General features: G+C 39.8%; 1 protein-coding gene across 5 annotated transcripts in view; it reads left to right on the top strand.

Annotated features, from left to right (window-relative positions):
* klhl13 (kelch-like family member 13) overlaps window positions 1–23,084 on the top strand; it is a 42,486-nt gene extending 19,402 nt beyond the window's left edge. For 3 of the 5 annotated variants that reach the window (XM_005922184.3, XM_005922183.2, XM_005922182.2), the window contains 6 exons: window positions 7,450–7,591; window positions 9,087–9,219; window positions 10,918–11,114; window positions 12,297–13,092; window positions 16,694–16,807; window positions 21,960–23,084. In XM_005922184.3, coding sequence (XP_005922246.1) covers window positions 7,450–7,591; window positions 9,087–9,219; window positions 10,918–11,114; window positions 12,297–13,092; window positions 16,694–16,807; window positions 21,960–22,447 — 1,870 coding nt within the window. In that variant the 3' untranslated portion in view covers window positions 22,448–23,084. Of the gene's footprint in view, window positions 1–789; window positions 862–7,449; window positions 7,592–9,086; window positions 9,220–10,917; window positions 11,115–12,296; window positions 13,093–16,693; window positions 16,808–21,959 lie in introns of all 5 variants that reach the window. The other 2 variants (XM_042220864.1, XM_042220865.1) reach the window with 1 other exon arrangement.
* Window positions 23,085–23,816: the final 732 nt, after the last annotated feature.

Below are 23,816 nucleotides of genomic sequence, written 5' to 3'. Positions count from 1 at the left end.
GGTTTTCTTACTCTTTATGCAAAACCTTAAATGATGATGACGTTTTGTTTTTCAAATTGATGTATCCTGTGATTTTTGTTCTTAAAGTTGGTTATATGAAAAAACTTTCTTCAGTGGCTTAAAATGTGAAAAGTTTGCCCTCAATCCTGTGTACTTCAAGATTTTCATAGCAAAGGCAAGATTTTGCACGGCTTTATTTAGTACATACAAGTTATTGTACAAAAAAAATAATTAAATAAATAAAAAATCAGACGGGAGGCACTGACTTTTAATGAAATTATCCCGGCAGTATGTGTGACAGTGTATGATACTGAGTGTTTGATAAGCAGTTTTGCATTCATCCACCCTCAGTGTTCAAAGGCTGAATGTGCTTCATGACCTGCTGAGTATTAAACTGTGAAATGAGTTTAGCGTTGAACTTGTGACAGCTTTTATTGAGCATAATCTTTCATACAAACACAACGCCACAATTAATACAGTGTTATATATTGCTATGTTTTAAAAAGTTCGTATGTGATTGTGCAAATGTTATATACGCATATAATATAGAAGCTTAGTAGAATTTATTTGAATGTAATAGTACTTTTATTCAAGATCAGAGAAAAAAATCTAACATAATATACATATTATTTTTGCGTTGGTCAGTGCTGCGTGCACTAAAGCTTTGTATCTTCAGACTGCTCAGGGATGCAGCTAGAGATTCAAGACTCCGTTCTCTGGTCTGTAAGGAAGAGCAGAACTTTTATGTGGGATGCTGTAGCTGTTGTCTTCTTTGTTTCGTTCCGGCAGCCACCAACACTCCTTTGTGGTTTGGACAACCCACTCTCTCCTCGCTGCCTGTCCGACTTACCACCTGACGGGGTAAATGTACCAGTACATTGCCTGTGCTCTGTGTCAGTGTGATTGTGACTATTGTTAAAACCATCAGTATTTCGTGGTAATGGTGTTCCTGCTAGACATGGTCCATTATCATCTCCTTGTAAAATGTACCTTATTACCAATTCCATTCTCTCATTGTCATCTAAAAGATGGTGCTGTATTTAATTCTTAATCATTCATATGTAACAGACCTGTAGTAATATAGCTAGATCTCATATTTCTAGTTTTCCTTACCTCCTGTGGTGGTAGAGGTCTCCGTGTTTTGTGCTTATTTTGTCTGTTTATGTATCCTCATTGGTCCTCCTACCAGCTCCTCAGTTCAGCATGTGAAAGGAATAACAATTAGATTCACCCTGACCTTCTCTTAATGTTTATCCATCATATATCCCAAATGTCTTTGGCCTAATCGTTTGAGTCTTCACAAAAAAGTCTACACAGGAATGTTAGTTTGCTGAAGTCTTTGTGGTGTGTTAAAGTGCAAAGATGTGAAGCGAAGTGAGGTGACAGAAAAGCCTGCCTGTTGAAGCTTTTTGTGAGTTTGAGGTCAGCTCGGCTTATCAGAGCCTAAAGTTTCTCTGTGAAGAAAAGAGGAGAAAGTTTTCCGCCCACAACTCCTAAACTAACTTTTTTAATTTTTTATTAGCACGAATAATGAGTCTAAAGATGAACAATAATGACTTTTAAACCAGATTAGGCAGCAAAAGCATTCAGTGACATTTTTATAGTATAGCAAGTTGAAACCCTTTTTTTTTTTTTCCCACGTCCAACTGATCCAAAGTAATTGTGCCTCACATCGTTAATAATTCTGCATTTCCAGCCCTGTGTGCAGTTTTCCTTCACGGCAAAAAGATTCAGCATCTATAATTGTTGGTAAAGTTAATTACTGTGCAACAGTTACTATAAAAATAATTACTGAAAGATGGCTATTTACATTTCACACTAATGTACATCAAAAACATTACAATACCCAAGCAGACATTTAATTTCCATTCTGTGTTTGCAGACTAATGAATCTCTGCTCGCTTACATACTTTATTTGCTCACAGAGTAAAGCATAACAATAGCAGCAATCAGGCCAGTAATGAGCATTTTATTTTACTTAGTTAATGGTGTAGATCTTTTTTAAGTGACCATTTGATTTGTTGGGTCTTTAGTTGTGAAGTTCAGTAATTATTATGCATTTCTGAGTTTCTTTAATATGTGCAAGGTTAACGATCTAATGATTCACCATTTACTTACTCTGAAACCTAAAGGCAAAAATGCTGTATGTGTTTAAATGGCATTTTATTTCAAATGGCGAATCCTTTTTCTTTTTTTTTAAATTGTAACTCAGGAGAGTGATCTTCCCTTTTTTATTATCATTTCAATCTTGATCTTTGTCAAAACCATCAAAACTACTGTCTTAATACAGTCTTTAACGTTGACAAAATGGTTTGCGGCCAGTGAAAGTAGACCAGTTCTGTCACATTGCTTGAGGTCAGTTATTCAGGTCAAATGAGCGGTATTGCAGGTGATTCGCCAGCCTGCAGCCTGTGATGTTTTTAAAAATAAAGACACTGTTTTAAAAAACAATGCATGTTGCACTTGTGGACTCATTCATGTGCCGTCCTATGAAAAACCATGCTATATGAGTCTTTGCACAGTTCTGTAAATGCTGCATAGGGTTTGAAGTGAGACTCTGCAAGCTGATCCCTTATAGTTATGGTTCTCTCTGTTCTTGACTAATAATGGTAAGAATATAATTTTTATAGTGAAGTCCTTACTGCACCATCCACTTTTTAATGCAAATGTTACCTTTGCTGAGAGTTTTTTTTTTTTTTTTCCCAATTTTGGGTTAACTATTGTGAAAAAGGAGACCTATTTGAGTTACATATCACAAGAAAATAGTCTCTAAAAAGTAAAAAAACAACAACAACCAAACAAAAAAAACAAATAGTCCCCCCATAGGGACTGCTATGTATAATAACAGAAAATTTGGCAGTTTTCTGTACAAAAGCTCAAATCCAGCAAATTTACCCCAAAGTCAGACTTTGCGGTGCTCAGATTTTTGCAGAAACCCCAAGAGCTGCTTGTCTGACTCAATTAGTATGTTTAGTGTTAAAGTTTGTGATGTTACAGTTAGAAAAAGAATGGCAAATGGACTGGAACTAGTTTAGTTTTTCTGCTACAACTCTCATTCACCCAATCACCTATACATTGTTACAGTGCCTTTATCTATACCTAATCACTATTGTATCAATTTACACATGTACACTGTGATGAATGGATCAGGGGCAATTTGAGCTTCAATATCTTTCCCAAGGATACTTTGACATATAGACTGTAGGAGCAACTCTACTACCTAAACCACAAGCGCTCTGGAGCAGCGCCCTTTGTACACTGACCAGAAAGATAGGAGAACACTATCTATCAATCAATCAATCAAAGCTTTATTCGTCACATGCAGGTTGCCCTGCAGTGAAATGGGCCCCCCCCCCCCGACCTTACACATATAGCACAAACATTACTAGTATTGTTTAAACATGCATGCATGCATGTATGTATAATCTGTACCAATATCAAATCAAACTTTGATAGAAGCAGGTGTGAATAATTATTTCTGCCATTTAGCATTCATTACATCCTTTCTGTGTATTGCATCTGTTTTCCCCTTAGCCCACCCATCCATTTTCTTCTGCTTATCCAATTCAGGGTGATGGAGGTGGTTGGAGCCTATTATAGCTGCCATATGGTGAGCAGAGAGAGCAGGGTACAGCCTGGACAGGTCACCAGGGCTAACACAGAGACACAGACAGCCACACACACACACCTGTGGGCAATTTAGAATCACCAGTTAACCTAACCCTACTAATTGCATGTCTGTGGACTGTGGGAGGAAGCCAGAGAGAATCCATGCAGACACGGGGAGATGATACAAATAGATGGCAGATTTAAAAACCCGAGTTCTCCCCTGTTCTTTTTCTTTCCCCCCACAAAAGAGATGTCATCAAAGTGTGTTTTTCTTTTTCATGACATGTTCAGTGTCCTGAAGAATTAGAATCACAGCAAAATACCTAGCTTTAACTATCTCGTTTCTTCTAATCAGATGTACCATGTTGTGCTACCAAATCTTTATGTAACAGATGAACACACCATCACACTTGATTACTCCTATAATAGACCTGCATCAAAAGCTTTAATGGATGTACAATTTACATAAGCAATGTTCTGCCTACTTATTACTGATGTACATAACGTTATATGAGATCAGTCTTAAAATAGATATGCATGTAATGCAGACGGAGGCAAGTGTTATATTCCCAACTTACTTTACCAGCTGGGACTATGTTTTCTTTATTTATGATTAAGTAAAAACCAGACATGTTAGAGATGCTGAGGAAATCTGAAGACTAGATGATTGGTTATTAGACTGAGCAGCTCACTTTTTGCTGTGATCAGAGTTGCTATACGAATATTGCTGCTAAGTAGAAAACAGACATATTTAGGAGACTCTCAATATCAAGAGCGTTCTTTAATTATTCATTGTGGGTGTGTAGTTTTCCCTATACTTAAAAAGAATAACTGTACACCCTCCTCTGTGTGTATGTTTATCTATCTGTTATTGGGACAGACATAAACTGTTTTTCAGTTTAAATGTGAAGCAATTTTAAAATATTACCTCCACCTAAATATGCCCCATTAATTTAATTTCATACATATGAAAGAAGAGCGTGACACTCAGCGGCTCACCCAGCCTTTTTATTAACATGTAAAAGCTATGTTTTATTCAGTGATGTTGAATAACAGCCCATCAAAGCACAGGGAACATTTACTCACAAATGGGAAAACCACTCCACTACCCACAAAAAATAAATAAATAAATTTTTAAAAAATCAAGCGCTCAGCCAGACAAGAACTTCAAATTACTTCCATTAGTCTCGTATATCTGACAAGCGCTGCCTGCTTATGGGGTCTGTTTGAAGACGCAAATTCACTTCTATGCTGAGCCAGACATTTTTGTGGGGTGAAAAAAAAAAAAAGGATTTCTAACCAGGCCAGTATTCGTCTGAAAATTAACACTGTTTGAGGCCCCAATTGCACATTAATTGCTGTTTATGTCATCTCAATATAGTGCATGGAGAATAGAAATAATATTTTAAGCCTAGTTTTCATTCTGTGTTAGAAATACAGATTTTTAATTGGCTACTGTGGACGCAGACTTGGCAAAGAAAGTTTTGTTTCTTTCCCATTAAAACAACTGCCCTTATTCAATCACATCATTGTTTTTATTGTCGGATTGTCATCATGTTCTTGCTTTTCTAAAAATGCAAGACAGGTGTTTCCGATTCTTTTGCGAACTGTTAACGCCAAGGTCAGCTGTTTTTTGTTTTGTTTTTGTGTTTGTTTTGTTTTTGGTACTTGGAGTAGAAAAGCAATCCAAATGATTTGCTTATGATATACACTATAGAGCTGTGTTGCTTGATAGCAAATGTTAGTATTGTTCTTCTTTTGATCCACAGCTCTTGTACCCAAATGAGCTTCATTCTCTAATGTCAGTTTTGTCTGAACAAAATGTACTTGTATCCCGAGAGTATCTGCCTTGGGGATCTGAGTCACACTTGCCGTCTTTCCATGTTCACCCTCTATGGAGCAGTTAGGGACTTTACACCCTATTACATCACATGTCGAGGTCGTAGTTGTATCTGAATTTTCATCCTTTTACACATTCATAGATTATAACAAAATGCTAAATTATCGTGCTCCCACGGCGCTGACTTTTTTCTCACAGACGGCTGCTGCAAGATTTCCCAGACGACTCTTACTGTGTAGGATCCACGAAAGGATAAATGGCTCAGACATTATGCAAAACAACAACAAAAAAGCCCCAAAACTTTCATTTGCTTCAATCATCATTAGCAGTATTTTGTATCCTATCTTTTTTTCCCTCCCTAAGCTCTGAAACCTGAGAAATAATCACTGGACATGTAATATGCTTTCACCATTAGTCACATTATTTCTATTTAATGATCTTTTTCAGTGCTGCGCAGCTCATTTAAATTCATTAGAAGCTTTCTTCTTTTCATTTCCTCATTAAATTTCAAGAGATGATGCATTACATAGCTGTGATACCCATCAGCATCCAGCTTGAGTCAAAAAACAGCTTAAGTGTCACTAAGTCTACATCGGGCGGTATTCTTGTTTGTTTATCACTTAGCCATTGCAGTTAGCTCATTTTTTTTGTGCACTGCAGAAAAATCCTTCAATGTCAACTTGAAGCCAGGCGCTTCACTTTCACCTTCACACTTACTTTTTCAAATATTTTGGTGTAATAATGTGTTTTGTGACACTCCGTGGCCTCCAGAGGTTTCAGTGTTTGTAAGAAATGTGCAATATTAAAAAACCTTGCATGAAGAAAAGAAGAGGGGAGTGGAAGGAAGGTGAACTGCTGCTGAATGTATCGGAAGACAGGATGCAGTTGTCAGTGGCGAATCCATTTGCAAACTTTATGTCCATGTGTATTTCACTGAGATGTATATTCTTGCCATTTTAACATGATGGAGGCTCTAGATGGAAGGTGCTAGAGGTTGTCCAGAATGAAATCTATTCATCATCCAGGGACAATTCAGGGAGCTTCTCTTCATTATTTAAATATTTACTGTGTACTGTTGGAAATGGTGTATGTCTCCATTTATATAGTGATATTATCCTGTCTGTGTCTTGTTCACAAGCACACACTGGTGGCAGGAATCTACCAGGCACGGTGCTTTCCTGACCACTGGGACCAATTAGGAGTTTAGCCTCTTGTCCAAGGTCACTTTGACAGGTGGACAGAAGGAGCTTGGGATTGAACCGTTATACCACATCCACCTAAGTGGAAATCTTCAGTTCTGGCAAAAGGGCTCGTATACTGTGGCTACAGCAAATATCCACATCACATTTCATGTAAATTAGGGCAGAGGTCATTTTAGCACCGTGTTGAATATTCATGCCAGATCTTGCTGATGTTAGTGCTGGTGGTGTGACACAGACATATGTGCCTATAATTTGTTCATCTATACAACTAAAGAGGATAATGAAGGCTGTGAATATGACATTGGGATTTCAAAGCTTGTTTTTTTTCCCACAGAATGTTTAGTGCATATCATTGCATGTTCATTTAAGGGCTAATTAACAAAAGTTAAAACGGATGCAATGTCAGCCTTGGGTATTTCACAATGTTTTACTGATATTATGGAGAAACATTTCTTGCATATTAGTATATTCTCATGGAATTCATGAGCAGCTTTTTAAGACTCGGGAGTGGCCTAGAGCTGAAGTCTGGTTGGTTAGAGCTTCGGGAAGATCATTGTACCTCGTTCACTTCCTTTGCCACAATTTCCCTTGCTGATTCAGTCTTGCAGTTCTACAACTTTTAGGTGACAGTCTAACAATTAAGCTACCGCCGCCCAAAATGTCCTTAAGCAGTGTCACTTTGAAAATGCATCTGTCCTACTTTCCAGAAGCTAAAATTAGAGGGAAATGTGCATTTGCTACCCGTTTGAAGTAAAAAAAAAAAAAAAAAAGAAAAACTTATTTCCTTTTTCCTATTAGATCCCTCGTGGAGGACGACGACGCTCACATGAAAGTTGCTCTGGGCTATGGTGATATGGGCATCTCTGCTCACCTTCAGGCATCAAAGACTGGAAACACTCGATTTTTCACAAGCAACACGCACAGCTCAGTGGTTCTTCAGGTGAGAGTGCAGAAACATAGAGAAAACAAAGTGTAGAGTCAAATATCACCTTCGTCTGATAATAACATTAATGTTTGGCCTTACCATTTCTTTGGCAATCTCGTGAGTAGTTTCTATAGCTCTGCTCACAGGTGTTTGCAGATTGCAGGCCAGCAAGATGTTGAATATTTGTTTTAATTGGATTTCTTTGAAGATTAAAAACTGTTAACATTGCGGTATCACACAACATAAGGGAATTGATACCATGGATTCCTGGGCACAGTTTAATATCTCGTCTCGTGTTTCAGTAATAATCCAAAACAGTTGGGATTTGGTGTCTATGTAATTTGATGTAAGGGGTGAGCGCAACCTGATTTACTGTTGATGAAAAATATAACCAAAGCTCACTCATCTTGTACATACACAACCCCCCCCCCCCAAAAAAAAAATAGTCAGGAAGCTGCATAAATGTTACAGTTGGTGGCAGCTTTGGCATGTCACCGCTGATTGGTGCAAAGTGAAGATCACCCTAAAGTTGTGCTAGTGAGTGCTGGCATCATGCTGTTTGCTGCAACAGCAATAACTGTCCTTCGTCATCGGCTCTCACTGAAAATGAATGGCCGTTGGCTGCTTTTGCAGCTCATTAATCTTTTGCTGCCACAGCACAGTAAGGGAATGCTAATGATTTTTCTAGCCTGATGTGATCGTACACCCTGATTATAGAATCTGTTAGTCTCAATTAGGTGGTGCATTTGGAAGCATCCACCAAAAAACCCGCCCACTGATTATTGCAGGGGTTGTGAGTCGGTATGTGTTATACAGGTTTTTTTTTTTTTGGTTTTTTTTTGTTTAATTCAATTTCGTTTTATTAAATAGCGCCAAATCACAGTAACTGTTGCCTCAAGGCGGTTTTTGGCTTGCACATTCTTAGTGCAACCCGCCATAACCATAATCAAAAGTGGTAGTCAGCTGGTAGGTTGTGAAATCAGGCGTTGGGTGAATAAGTGCAATATCCACTTATGAATTAAAGTGTGTTCGCCCATGTTTAGTGTAGGTAGTGCCTTTTAGCTGTAACTTTGCATCAGGTTTCTATGCCAACAAGAGAAAAAAATCCCTGTAATTCTAAACATGTCACTTTGAACCAGTTGTGCGTAAGAAAGCCAAGAAAATATGAAGGCAACAATCAAGTCGGTCAGCTCCAGCTCAAGACTAGAGCGCTGTCACGTATCATTTCAGGTCCATGAGCTCATGTCTGACAGGCCGTTGCTGACGGCATTTTGTTTTTATCCTCACTGAACCACACAAGTTCATTGTGTTGAGCCCTAAAGCAGTGACTGCTTTTTCCTTTTTTGGCAGCAGCCATATTTGAAAGTTTTAGTATTGGTGTTTTTCATCTGGCTTTGTCTAAGCCGAGATCTTCTTCTTGGGAGTAAAATCAGAGCTGTTCAGGTGCTCTAAGCTCAGGGTCAGCAACAAACCTCTCTCTCTTTCATGTTTTTTTTTTTTCCTCTTTAAGGGATTTGACCAGCTGAGGATAGAGGGATTGCTCTGTGATGTCACATTGGTGGCTGGCGACTGTGATGAAGCTTTCCCTGTGCACCGTGCAATGATGGCCTCCTCCTCCGACTATTTCAAAGCCATGTTCACAGGTTGGTCTACATGCCCTTACTCCAGCCAAACCACGATGTAGAATTTTGTGATATTTGTGACAGTGGCACAGGCATTTAAGTACTCTATATCTCTGTATTTTCCACTAAATTGCTTTCTTTTCATGAGGATTTCTGTTTCTACACAGTGGCAGTCATGTTGCTAGAATTTTGCATTGTGAATAAATTACTCAAATTGACCTTGTGCCCTCATCCCTCCAGTACTGAGCATATATTCATATTATAAAACCAGCTTGTTTGAGCCATTGTTATGCATTCATGTTCATGGTCATTTGTGCTGGCAATGAATATAAATGACCTACTTGCCTGTTTCATCTCCTTTGTGCACTGTATGCAGAGGCAGAAGAACCTTGAGCTCTTTTTAAGTACATAGAGAGTGTTTGTGTGGTATTTTCAGGAATAACAGACTGCAAAAAATTTTCTTCGTTCACTTTCGGATAACAAAGATATCTGGGTAATTAAACTGAAAGCTTTTAATCTGACGCAGGGAAAACGAGTAGCACAGATGTTGTCAGAGAACGCAACCTTACTGCACTGAATTTATCTTGTTTTAAACCGTAGGTGTTTACTTTCATGACTCAAGCTTTGATGGGCAACTTGTCATCAAGTAACATTACGTTCTATATGATGAGCAGTGCACATGAATTTCTTTTTCTTTGTTTGGTCCAGATTAGCTTGCGAAATATAACGGAACAGAGGAAAGCTTTTTGTTTTGTCTTATTTCACTAATAAGTTAGCATAGGGCTGTGCGATATGACCAAAATCTCATATCCCGATATAAGAATTCTATCGTCCGATAACGATATAAATCACAAAAATGTAACATTTTCTGTAAATTCTGTGAATCTCGGGCAGCTCAACTTGCGGTAAGTGTTTCCAGCTGCGGGTCATGTAGCTGGAGTCTATACAAACTAGACATTTTTAGACATAAGTTGTAAAGGCTGCCGTTTTCTTTGTGAGTATTTATTACACGGCGTGCTGCGGGGGAAAACCTGTTCTAACGGTTGAGTCCAAGGTTTATTTTTTAGCACCTGACGGCTCTTTTTTTAATTCTCATCCGTAAATAATCTGCTCTTTCACGTGATTCAGTTTATTTTGAAAAGTCTCAACAGGATCTTGAGCTTTATTGTGAAAGATTTATGTGGAACATAAACAAGCGGACACGTGAAGGTGTTACCATCGCTGTTGCTAAAATAAACGCATAAAAACAGGCGCTTGTCCGTCTGTAGTGTCGTTATATAAAATATAAGAGAAAGAGAGAACTTTTAAGAAATTAATATAGCCACTACAGTGACCATCAAAACGATGAAAAAATATTGCCGTAAACAGTTTATTTTGCGACACCACGGAACAAACGATAGCGTAAAATGAAACGATAGACGTTTTTAAATCGTCATCCGATATATATCATTATATCGAACAGCCTTAAGTTAGATTATTAGTGAAAAGGGAATGCTCTGAGTGTAAATGTTGAACAAAAGTGCTCCCTTATGCTTACTATTCTTGGTGACATAAGTCATTTGACTGTAAAAACATTGGTATTGACATTTGCATCTACGTGACGTGTGCATATATTAGCTTTTCTTCTTTTGAATAAAAAAAAAACTATCTGAGTTGAACCATATAAAGATACTATATGTTCAGTTAGTTTCTTCTTTCCCTTACTCTCCTCTGGTGCAGGTGGAATGAAAGAACAGGATTTAATGTGTATCAAGCTGCATGGAGTAAACCGAATAGGCCTCAAGAAGATTATTGACTTTATCTACACGGCAAAGTTGTCACTCAACATGGAGAATCTGCAAGACACACTTGAGGCAGCCAGCTTCTTACAAATCCTTCCAGTGCTGGACTTTTGCAAGGTCTTTCTCATCTCTGGGGTAAGGAAATTCTCACAAAAGTTGTGTTTTTACAGCTATCCTGCAGCTTTTAAGTTAGCTTATTGTCTGAATTAACTGGATATAAAATTTGAAACTTTTTTTCATAAACATTGTGTGATTTTAAACAAATTCCATCTAATCCACAAGTACAAGCTGCAATAGTTGCACACTCTTACTATTTGCACATCCTCTACAGAGAAAATAGCAAAGTACAGTATGACAAGAGGGCCACCTCAATGCCAACCACATATATTCAATTTGTGTAATGTACTTGGAAATTTATGATTTCAAAATATTGTATCTATTAGGGCTGTTTTGTTATATTTTCTAACTTTGTAATTTAATTTAATTTAATATATTTTAGTTTAGTTACTATTCTTGGTGTCTTTGACTGTGACCACATCATTTCATCAGGGATTAAAAAAGTATCTTGATTCTGAATATTTTGGATTTGAACTGGTGGGAAAGTTGTGAGAGCATGCCTGTGAGCCAGGGTAAGAGCAAAAAACCAAAGACTTATTTTAAATGAAGAAAAAGTACGTTTGAAGAACAATTTTGTTTACGGGTTGTGCTTGTTGTACAGAGTCAAGAGAAATCAGCTTTTAATTATAATTTCAACTGTTAATATGTCTGCCTGCTTTCATTAGCTAAAGTTATCATGCAGTGACTATTAATGCTGACAGCAAAGTGTTTAAAAATGTATGTACTTGTTTTTTCTTTAATGCAGTGCAGCAATCTGTTTTTACTGATAAATTTATCAAGGTGTATTAAAGCTGGTTTTCTTGCCAACTGTCTGAAAACCCACGTTTTTTAAATTTAAAGTGATTTAAAATGGACAAAAGCAGCAGAGTCAGTTGACATCTGCTGTGTGTTAAATTGCTAAAGCACTGATTCTTTGTAATGAGACTTCTTTCCCTTGAGCTGAGAATTAGTCAATATCATAGCATATTCTTTCATTTATGTTTCATTCACTGGGACTTGAAACTAGCAAAAGGCCCTTAAATTCACAGAGCAAGGGACTGAGGACATTTTTCCATAGATTTCTATACAACTAAAGGAATGACCAATTGTAGGCCAAGAGTTTGTTTTACTTTCCAAGGGCTGTAAGCTACATCCATCCTTTTCTTTTCACGCTTACTTGCAGCTTTCCAAGATTTTTTACTTGGTTTTTTTTCTGTCAAGGTTTCTCTGGACAACTGTGTAGAAGTGGGACGCATTGCCAACACATACAACCTCACAGAGGTGGATAAATACGTCAACAATTTCATCCTGAAGAACTTTCCCTCATTGCTGGGCACGGGGGAGTTTGTCAAGCTACCATTTGAACGCTTGGCTTTTGTACTGTCCAGTAACAGCTTAAAACACTGCACTGAGTTGGACCTGTTCAAGGCGGCTTGCCGCTGGCTACGCTTTGAAGACAGCCGTATGGACTATGCCCCAAAGCTCATGAAGAACATCCGCTTTCCTCTCATGAACCCGCAGGATCTCATCAATCACGTGCAGACTGTGGACTTTATGCGTACAGACAACACCTGTGTCAACCTTCTCCTGGAAGCTAGCAACTACCAAATGATGCCCTACATGCAGCCAGTTATGCAGTCAGAACGGACAGCCATCCGCTCAGACAGTGCCCACCTGGTCACTCTGGGTGGTGTTCTGCGCCAGCAGCTTGTTGTGAGCAAGGAGCTGCGTCTCTTTGATGAGAGGGCTCACGAATGGAAGGCGCTGGCGCCCATGGACGCACCTCGTTACCAACACGGCATTGCGGTCATCGGCAACTTTCTCTATGTTGTGGGTGGCCAAAGCAACTACGACACCAAAGGCAAAACAGCAGTGGACACGGTGTTCCGATATGACCCTCGCTACAACAAATGGATCCAGGTGGCATGCCTTAATGAGAAACGTACCTTCTTCCACCTCAGTGCACTCAAGGGACACCTCTACGCTGTCGGTGGAAGGAATGCTGCAGGGGAGCTTGGTGAGTTTATTTCCCCCACTTGTTTGCTTTTGTTTCCTTTTAAGCAACAACAGGGGCCTTTAATTAATATTGTATGAGATTTTACACTTTTAATATGAGAGAGCAGTGTGAGAAAGAATGAGCGCTTTAATAAGGCTGCAAGCATACCGACGCCAAGTAATCAAGAGCCGTGCATACACATCATTTGCTGTTTCAACATGTCGCACACATAATGTGTGTGTAATTTAATAAAATTTAGAGGATGGGCACATTATCACAAACACCCTCCCAATCGAATGTAATCCATTACAAAAGCATTTCAGCACATGCAGAATCAATTTCAGTCATCGCAGCCTCAGAGAAGTGTCATGGTTTTTGATGAGGTGTTGTTTAGGGTGTCATAATATATCATGAATAAAATAAGTTTAGATTTTTCTCTCTCTCCGTGTAATAAATTGCAGTGCAATACAACAAAGCCACAGCCTATGCTGATGTAGTCTTAACAAAGTCACAGTGTTTCTATTTGTTCAGAGCTGTGGTAGGTACATAACATTGAACTGTAGGTGATGAGATACAGCTGAAGCTGGCACACAAACTGTGCCTGCAGGGAGGATTAAATAAAGAGGTGGATACATGTTGCCAGTGGCGTTTTCAGTGATTAAAAAGGGAAGAAGAAAAAAAAAGCGGGTCATATCAGATCAACTTGTATCAGTAATCTGATGCTTTTACAAGCTTTTTGGTTCACATTTCATCCCTCTGGTGGAAAGACGAAAGCCAACAGATGTATTTATACATTTATATCTAGTCTTTGTAATTTGGTTGTTGATGCTGAGTAACCAATCTGCAATCTCTGCACCAACTGTAGACCACAGAGAGGTGCCACCCAGTACTTAAATTCAGCTCTGTAGCTGCAGTGGACAGAGAGAGGCTACTGTGGAAGCAGTCTGGGTTATAATTAGACCAAAAAACACAGCACCAGTTCACTGTCAGTCTACACAGCTGCCTCTTCCTTCTTTACGTTTCACTGCCCTTTAACTGCATGCGGTTAGGCCTCCATGTTTTTCTGGATGTGCCCCTTTTATTATATTTGTTTGCTCTGGGTAGATCACGAGGGTGTGGTTTTTCTGTTACGTCAGAGATGCCTAGATTTTTAAAAGAAAAGCTTCACGACATAGAAACGAATATTTAGAATATACTTGCAGACCTGAGTGTTGCATGGATTTTAGTTTTGTGCTGCTTTTATATTTTCAAAAGGATGTAACAAAGATGCACGTACTTACTAATTCTAGTTCACCATGTTGTAAACCCTTTTATAGCTCTTGCACAATAACAGCTCGGTCTTTTAATATAAAAATAAGACTGCTTAAGGCACCTATATATGCTTTAATTGAAAAAGAAGCAAAATGTACAGGTCTCGCTGTATGTCACCACAAGCTGCCAGTTTTTAAAATTATTATTCTATTTTCTATTTTCTATTTCTATTGTTGTGGTGAAGAACTTGTAGAAAGGAAAAAAATCCATGCTAATTACAAATGTGACCTTTCCAGCTTACAGAAGAAAATCATACATTGAATACATTTCAAGGTTTAAATGCAATTTATAATTTCTTTATTGAGAAGTTGCTTGTGATGAATTCCATTTTCAGCAACTTTGCAGTTTAGATACGGTCAGCACAACTGTGCTATTTCCATCAAGTTGGTGTGAGAGTTTGTATACTGCTGAAGGTCACTTTGTTAATAGTCGTTGAGCAAGCAGACCTAGGTATCCACTGATTTCCTTGGTGAGACTTATCCAGCTGGTCCAGAGATGACTCACAATCCTTGTGAGGGAACAAAAAAACCAAAAACAAACTGCCTGTAAATCTGTTAACTATAGAAGATGACCAAAAGTTTGTGAACTACATTGGATTACCAGGATTTCTAAACTTAGTGATGATACATTTAAATTTGTTCTGACTCATTTATGAAGAAACACAATGTGAGTGAACTAATAACACAATGGTTTAATCATTTACAGTGCAGGCTGGAAAAGACCGGCTCCTGAGCTGAGTAACTAACAGGAGCTCCTCTATAACCCCATATACTTCAGTGGCTTATGAGTCTTGTAAAATGAGGAGGAATTTTGAAGGACTGCACTAAACAAAAATCGTTATCTATTTCTATAATGATATGATTGAACAAAACTCACAAGCTTATACTATTCAGACTATAAAAGCTGTTGTGACGCTGATTTTCTTGTGAGCTTGGGTTTATTGTTTTCTCTCATCACCGAGCGTTCTCAAAGCTTCAGGGAATGCACTGCTGCCCTGGAAATTTCTTCATTGAAATTTAGCAGTGCGACAGACTGGCGACCTGTCCAGGGTTTACCCTGCCTCTCGCCCTAAGACAGCTGGGATAGGCTCCAGCCCTCCAGCCCCCACCCTGCCACCCTGAAAAAGGATAAGCAGAAGCGAATGGATGGATGGATGGAAATTTTGAATTCATTCTTCCTTACACTATTGTAAGGCACCCAGGCCTCAGGTAGCAAAGCATCCCTGAATAATGATACCACCTCCACTATGCCTTACAGCTTTGGTGTTTGTTTCAGGAATGAAAAGAGTTTAGGCAGGTTGTAGAGATTCGTTTTGCAGGTAACGTTGGGCTCATTTCCACCGTTTCTATTGGGATGTACTCTGTATTTAAGTCTGTTTGTGCTTAACTGTCTCAGTTGTAATTTTTGCAGGTAGCTGCTTCTGGAAAGTGGAGCAACAGTCCTGATTGTTCAGAATTTGTCCTCACTCATGTCTTTAGAAATACCTGTGTAGCCTTTCCCAGCTCAGTTTACTCCTGTAGCACTCTTCTGAGGTTCTGTGAAAGTTCATTGAAGCATGTTTATGGGGATTGGCTCATCTACAACCTACATTTCCAGACTCCGTAATTGGAGCACCTCACTTCAAATACTTTCTGCAGCAAGTTCAATCCAGAAATGTCGAAAACTGGATCCCAGATATAGTGAACGCAGAAATGATGAAACAGATCAGCCACTGGTGAAACCCATTTTATTTGCCAGGAAGCCTGGAGCAAGTCAACAGGGGAATTATGGGACTGTAACCCATAATAAATGGAGAAATTCTGGTAATTCTTAGTAGTTCACAAATCTTTGTCATAAATGTTAACAAGCTCTAGTGAAATGGAAACGTGTGATTCTGCATTGTTAAACTGTGGTGTTTGATGTGAAGGTAAATCATTACCCTTCTCCATCAATGCAGCGATCATACATGTTGATGGACCCTGGCTGGCTGGCTGGCTGGCTGGCTGGTTTTGGGGTTCCCAGCCAGCAATTATCAGCCTGTGAGCATCTGATATGAACCCTAAGGTCCCCTTTCTGATTTCTCTGATATTTTATAGAACCATCCTCAGACACCTTAAGATGAAAGCTCGAACAATCTCACTATTTCCTGCACAGTCAGTGCATTCAGAGCTGGTGGGGATGTGTACTCTCTATTTAAATCCTTGTTTTAGCTCCCACGCTGAGACCCTCCAAGGCCTCATTTGCTGCTGTTTGTCCTCCTTAGTTGTGTCTTGACCTACTTTCTACTAATACAGTCTTTTTTTTTTCTCTTTTTTTCATCTGTTTCTTCAAGCTACTGTGGAGTGCTACAACCCAAGGACAAATGAATGGACATACGTTGCCAAAATGAATGAGCCACATTATGGCCACGCTGGGACGGTGTACGGTGGTTATATGTATATTTCAGGTAAGTTTTGAGTTTATTATCGGCTTAAATAAATAGAGATGTAATGTTGCATGACTGGGTAAGAGTTGTTTTTTTTAATTGCATGTTTTAAAGTTACAATAGCAATAAATTTTATTCTCTGAATGTGTTATAGAACTGCAAGGTGGGGCCACAATAGTATCTCATTTTAGACAAACTGTACATAGAGTTCTGGAGTTATATGTGAGTCAGGATTTTTCTGACAGCCTGTTAATGCTAGGTATTTTTATCTTTCAAACTTCATATAAAGAAAGTGTCTTTCACACTTCCAGACTTTTGCAAATCTTTCCTCACACTTTATTCATCTATGCTGAGCATGCTTTTGGAGCCTGCGAGGGTTCAACACTTAGGGCAGATGGCGGACACTGAGAATTGGGCCTTCAGCCAGCCAGTACTTTCTCTTTAGGTGACACCTGGGCACTTGTTCACTTAATACGACGGAAAACAAATCCTGCAGTATGGAGATGAGCCCTAGTTTCTTAGTGTGACTAATCCAGAGAGGTGCTACAAAAGATGGGGAACGGTGGTGGTGGTGGAGGGGAATTGGGAAGGATGGAGCAAAGTAGAGGACTAGAGCCTGTGTAGGAGGTGTAACACAGAAGAGACTGTAATAATCCCTCCTGGCCATGGGTACTATGATCCATCTGCAACACATGAGCAAAAAAATTGTTTTATGCAAAAATATTTTAAAAAAATAGATAATGGTTTTCAGCATTGTTTTTTTTTTTTTTAAATATATATATATAGAAGGGGAGATAGAAGTAACAATCAGAATGGAAATGGTGTTGGTATTTTGATCCTTTAATCCTCCTGAATATGAATACATTATGAACACCAACACTTACATAGTTGCATTAAACGCATATTGTACTTACAGTGCCACCTGGGAAACTTTAGCTAATGAAAATAAAATATTGAAATGCTCTCTAGCAGCAATATACTAGCAGCAGTATTAAACCAATTTACAGTCTGAGGTGTTGACCAGCTTGCATGCAGTTTTATTAGATCCAGCAGTGTGATCACTGTGCACACAAGCCGTGAATTCAATCCACAGACCTGCAAACGTTTACCGGTGTTAGATGGTCCTACAGAAGGCACCTCACATTCTCTATCACATTGGTTCCAGTTATCTTTCATGTTTAGCTGGAAAAAATTGCCACATTAAAAGTACATGCAGCCCCTTTGATTTGATTTTTATATCACCGAACTCTGACGTGCTGGAAAGAGGCCAAAAGCTAAGGACTACCTCCACACATGAGTACTATCAGGGTTTATATAAACAATTTTTAATTAGTTAATATTTCACATTATCAGGGAGAAGAACTGGGGCATGTTTGGGATCACACAGATCACAAGATTTGGCAGACCTAATATTAGAGTGGAGCCGAGATGAAAGCCACACATTTTACTTTTTAATATAACTAAAGTGAAATGATGAATAACAAAACGGTCACGGCCTGAGCTAATCTGCTGGTAGCCAGCTGTATGAATCGCTTTGCCCCTGGCAGTACTTTCCACTTCGTAGCGTTTATTTCCACTTTTTGATAGTCTAATGGCTTATCCTTTTGTGTGTGTTGTGGTGTGTGTGTGTGTGTACTGTTGGTTGTGGTGTTGGTGTGGTGTGTTTTGGGTGGTGTTTGTGTAGTTGTGTGTGCTCATGTTTCAGAGATACAATCAATCACAGTTCAGCAGTCTTGTAAATTCTGCTATTGTAACAGCTGGCTGTGCACCTGTGACAGCTGAAAATATGTGTCAGGGAAAATGAACGCTTGCGTTACACGATCAAGCTGGTCAGGCAGTATTCTGAGTACAGCTGTGGGTTATAACACAACAGCGTGTTTTCAAGTGCCTTTAATGCCCACGGCACAGGTAAATGAGCATTACCCATTAGTGCAGTTTTGTTCCGGCGAGTCCCTGCTGTAGCGTCCGCGGTCTCAGAGGTTACAGTCGCGCTGTGCAAGGTGACCCGAGCTGGAGTGCACTTCTGTGTCTAGCTGTCACAGTACATCAGGTCACATTCTCCGGCTGTGCTGCTGCGCTGTCTGAAGGTATTCTGTCAGCTGGATGAGCCTGACGAATGCACTCAGCCCACAGACCATCACGGCTCAAGTGGTGTGACAGAGTTCAGACACAAGCACTGAAAACGGCACAGAGCAACGCTGCTGCTGGTCCACATTCCTATCGAGAGATTAAGACCCTTTGGTTTTACTATTACACTTTCTCCGAGTGTTCTGATGATTTGTGTGTGATTGTTGCTTCACTGACTGGGGATTTTTGAGGTTTTCACAACTCGCTAGTTGTCTGCTAATGGTGTTTTTATGTAAAGAAAAAAATGTTGATGTAAATCTCATGGTTGAGATTTTTTATTTTTATTTTTTTTTCCTCCATTAAAGATGATTATATTTGATCATTTATATTTATCGGGACATTTTATATTTTAAAAATCTAAAGTACTCTCCGCTTTAATTCATCTATGCTGAACATGCATTTAATGTCAGTGAGAGCTGACAGTAATCTCAAATGGATATGGTTCTGTAATGCAAACCTTCTTTCTTCAGGTTACTCTGAAAAGTGAGAAGAGGGTAAAAATTGGAGCTCAAGATTTTTCATTTTCTTTCATCATCCCTTTCTAGCCTCTTTATTTTAATGTCAGTGTTTATTTCTTTTAAACCGTCCCGCAGTAAAACTGATCAATATATGGATGTGCTTCCTTCAGATCAGGATATTTTCTAGTGTAAAAATCTGCTGGGCTGAATGTGCTTTTTGATTCTTAGCTTACATGTGTGTTTATATTTAATTTCTTTGCATTAATAGTGACATTTCTGCACTAAGCTTGTACTGGCCTGCAAAGTTGTTTGGATAAATTGAAATAGTTGAAAGTGGTCATTTGAAAGATGGTTAAGAAAGATTCCTTTTCATATTTTTTCTTATTTCTGACAGTCTGCTAGGTATTTGTATGTTTGAACTCGCTACATCATTTAAAAACACTGTCTTTCACACTTACAGATTTATGCTAATCATTCCTCACACCTTTGATTCATCTGTGCTGAACATGCATTTGAAGTCTGTTTGGGCTCAGTGCAGAGAACTGACGGTGCTCACGAATATTAGGTTTCCAAATGGTGATGTCCTGTGATGGCTCCACATTGAATCATATGAAATGTTGGTCGTATTGACATAGTTGCTGCTCTCGTGATATAATGCAGGTGTTGGTTAAGACGGTTACAGCGTAGCTCCTCTGCCTTTTTTGTGTGGAGTTATGAAGTGAATTTAAAAAATAAGGGGCTTCTGCTTAAAACCTTAAGAGAAAGTGTGTTGAATTTCATTGTATGACTTAAAACCCAGAAGTGATGACCCATAATGGCTTATAACTGTCTGAAATTTCAATTTGCTGCTCACCTCAAGAGTAAATAACTGTCTATTTTATCAGGAATAGTGAATAGAGGGAACAGGGGAGCCATTTAGAGCTCATATTCCTGCAGGGACTAATAGTCAGAGTGAGATGTCATACGGCTGTAAAATGAACTTGACAGTACGACTTCAAGAGGGTGATTATGCTCAATGGAGAAACGCAAGTGACTGAAAGTATTTTGCATGACACAGAGGCCATAAATGCAAACCTCTCCATTCTTCAAGCCACTCTGAAAAGTGAGAAGAAAGTAAAAACTGGTTTCATCAAGCCTGCGCTGCCTTTTGTATGTTAATGTCAGTCTACATATATTTTAAACCACTCTGCAGTAACGCTAATCAATACATGGATACATAGATCGTTACATATGGGCTCTCTAACTCATTATGGGGTATTTTTGGAATCTGCTAAGCCCCCTCCCCACCTCCCCGTCTATTTCACATCATTTCTGTGAGTCCCACATATGTTGGCACTGATTCAACCAGGTCGCTGGTTTTACAAGGAGACTCTGCAGTTGTTTTATATCTGCATGGCTGAGCAGGGAAATGTTTTGGCGTGGTAAAACAAGGGCATATGTAGCAGACATTATGAACAATATCGCAGTCTGCCCTAAGCTGCCTATGGAAGGGCAAAAGCTCCTCGGCAAGTTTGTCAGAGCTGGGATCAATTTGGCAAAATCTTGTCTGCTCTTAGTGTCTCTCTAATGGCGCTGATTAGACAAAGATACTGGAAAACTGATCAGACATTATTGTATTAGGGAAAGGCCAAAGCTATTGAACTGAATCAAAATAGCAGCACACTCCCTTGAGAGGTATTACAAGGAGGCTATTTTGACTCCAGCACTGTTCTCTTGTCAGGGTTTTAATAGCTGATTTGCTCCGTGGACTACTTGGATAAGGAAAACGGATGGTGAGGCCATCTTTGAACCTGATCAGCTAAGGGGTTGCTCCATCAGAGATCTGAGTCATGGCAGCTGAATAGACGGCTTAGGCCTGAACAATAAACCGAGCGCACGATCACTGGGCAGCAAGAAAAGAGGGATACTGCCTGTATTCGGCGTGCTCTGCAAATCTTCACTGCATTTGCTCCTAGTCAATCTGCCTGGGGGGGAGGGGTAGGCTGGCTTCCACCCAAATGCATGCTGGGATTGTGTTCCTCTTTATTTTAAGCCTTCCCTGTAGACATGTCCTGTTTTTTTTTTTTGTTTTTTTTTTTGTTTTTTTTTGGTTGTGTTTTTTTCCCTCCTTCCCCACTTTCCCTCAGCATTGTGTGTTGCGGTGTCTACACACTGTTTGCGTGAATGCGCGTGCATGCGTGGACGCTTTGTAATGGTGTTCCACTTTGTACTGAGCGCTCCTCATCAGCATTATTTCATGTTGTGGAAAAGAGGCTGAAAAGCTATTGATGTCACTTCGGTTTGTGAAATCAGTGTTTAGCCTGCAAATTGGCAGGTGGGTTCGAGTGAAGGTGTGGAAAAAGGGGATCAAAGAGAAGTCAGAGGTCTTTTTTTTTTTGTTTGTTTTTTTTTGTTTGTTTTTTTTAAATGTGCGGCCTTCCAGCGTCAGAGCTGGCTGATGCTCCACATTGCCCAGATGAATAAAAAGGTTGGCTGACTTGAGCGAACGAGTCATTAATCTGTCTGATTGACAGCTTCTCCCAACTAATGAGCCTTGAGCCCTAATTTCCATGCTCTTGTTTCATTTTATATTTTTTTTCTTGCTGCAGGTGGAATCACTCACGACACTTTTCAGAAGGAGCTGATGTGCTTTGACCCGGATGCCGATAAATGGACTCAGAAAGCGCCCATGACGACAGTTCGCGGCCTCCACTGCATGTGCACGGTGGGCGACCGTCTTTACGTGATCGGAGGCAATCATTTCAGGGGCACCAGCGACTACGACGACGTCCTCAGCTGCGAATACTACTCCCCCGCCCTCGACTTGTGGACACCTATCGCCGCCATGTTGCGAGGTCAGAGCGACGTGGGCGTGGCCGTGTTTGAGAATAAGATTTACGTGGTGGGCGGCTACTCGTGGAACAATAGGTGCATGGTGGAAATAGTACAGAAGTACGACCCCGAGAAAGACGAATGGCACAAAGTTTTCGACTTGCCCGAGTCACTGGGGGGGATCCGAGCCTGCACACTCACAGTTTTCCCCCCTGATGATATGTCGGGCTCACCCTCCAGAGAGTCGCCGCTTTCAGCACCTTGATGAGCAAAGGGGGTGAGCCCTACTCCGCTCATACCCCCGTAACCCTTCCCCACCCCCCGACAGCCCCCCTCAACAAACACACCTTATAGACTTTGTTTGCACTTCCTTTATGGACAACATCTGTACTGCATCCCAAATTACCCCCAAAGTCCACATCCCCTAAAGCTGTGCAGAACCCCGCCTCCCACATCTGCGTGATGAAATCTACATACCAACATGGTTTGGCAACCTAATTACATGTTAATTTTGCATACTTGGTATATTTTGGCAGGAAAAAAACAACAACAACAAAAAAAAATAACCTCCACTTGAAAAGTGACTTTGCAAATCAACTTTTCTACCTGATGTCCAGACTTTTCTTATGTCTCGTTTCTTTTGGTGTTCTACCTTGAGATGTTGACTACCACACTGACTCTCTCTTCTAGTCTATGCCAGGTTAGATGCAGGTGACGCCCTCCTCAGACAGCAAACGCATAGGGACCGATGAGCTTTTGAAAGACAAGTGGTTTTTAACTCAGGGGTTGGCCCAGGCCCCATCTTCGTCTCTCTTGCAGTTTCACTTCTTTCCTGCTGTTGGTATGAAACTGTTAACAAAAATGGTGTTTTCTAAATTTAATAAACATGATTTTGAAAGTAATCAAATATTGTCCTCTTCACTGGCTACAGCTTGAAGTTGCACGTATCCAGGTCGTATTTTGATGTCTGAGTGAATCTAAAATCTCTTATACAGGATTCATGATCATTAATCAGCTGAGAGAGAGTTGGCTTCCTTTGTTGCTTTGTAAACGTGTCTGTAATGAATGAGCTGTGAATGACGTGAAGGAAAAGATCAATCAGTCTGTTTGTGGGGAACGATGACTTCGCTTTTATACTGCGGAGCTGGACTGTATGCAGTAAAGGATAACCGCAGACATAGAGTGTGATTTTTCTTTTTAGAGCCACGCTGTTGAAGCACTGTCCACCCAGTGATGCAAACTACACTGCTGACAAGTGTTAACTGGAATTTGGCAATTCCACCGCTGTCACCTCTTCTCCTGCCATCATGACAGACGGTAATGTCGCCCACAATCTGCCCACCTGCTCCCGGATCATTAAAGCCTTAATAGCAGCATATGGTGTCCGAGACGTCGGCTTCAAGCTGTTACTAGGAACAAAAGGTTTGTGTAATCATCAGGTGAGTTGGCTCCAGAGCTTTAAATCCTCATTATAGTCCCATTATGTCCCTTTAATGAGATGCTGCAATGGTGCTTGAGATTTGAGATCTTAATGCCTGTTTCTGTGTTTTCCAGAGCAATAATCTAGTATAGGTCTGTCTTTTAATAGATTGTTTTAACATGTTATGAATTGATATGCGTTTGTGCCTTTTTTT

Source organism: Haplochromis burtoni, unplaced genomic scaffold, assembly GCF_018398535.1.
Source record: "Haplochromis burtoni strain Fernald_Lab_line unplaced genomic scaffold, NCSU_Asbu1 Contig_56, whole genome shotgun sequence".
NCBI classification, from domain to species: Eukaryota; Metazoa; Chordata; class Actinopteri; order Cichliformes; family Cichlidae; genus Haplochromis; species Haplochromis burtoni.
The sequence above is the reverse complement of the archived record's forward strand: the minus strand, read 5'-3'. Positions and strand labels throughout refer to the sequence as shown.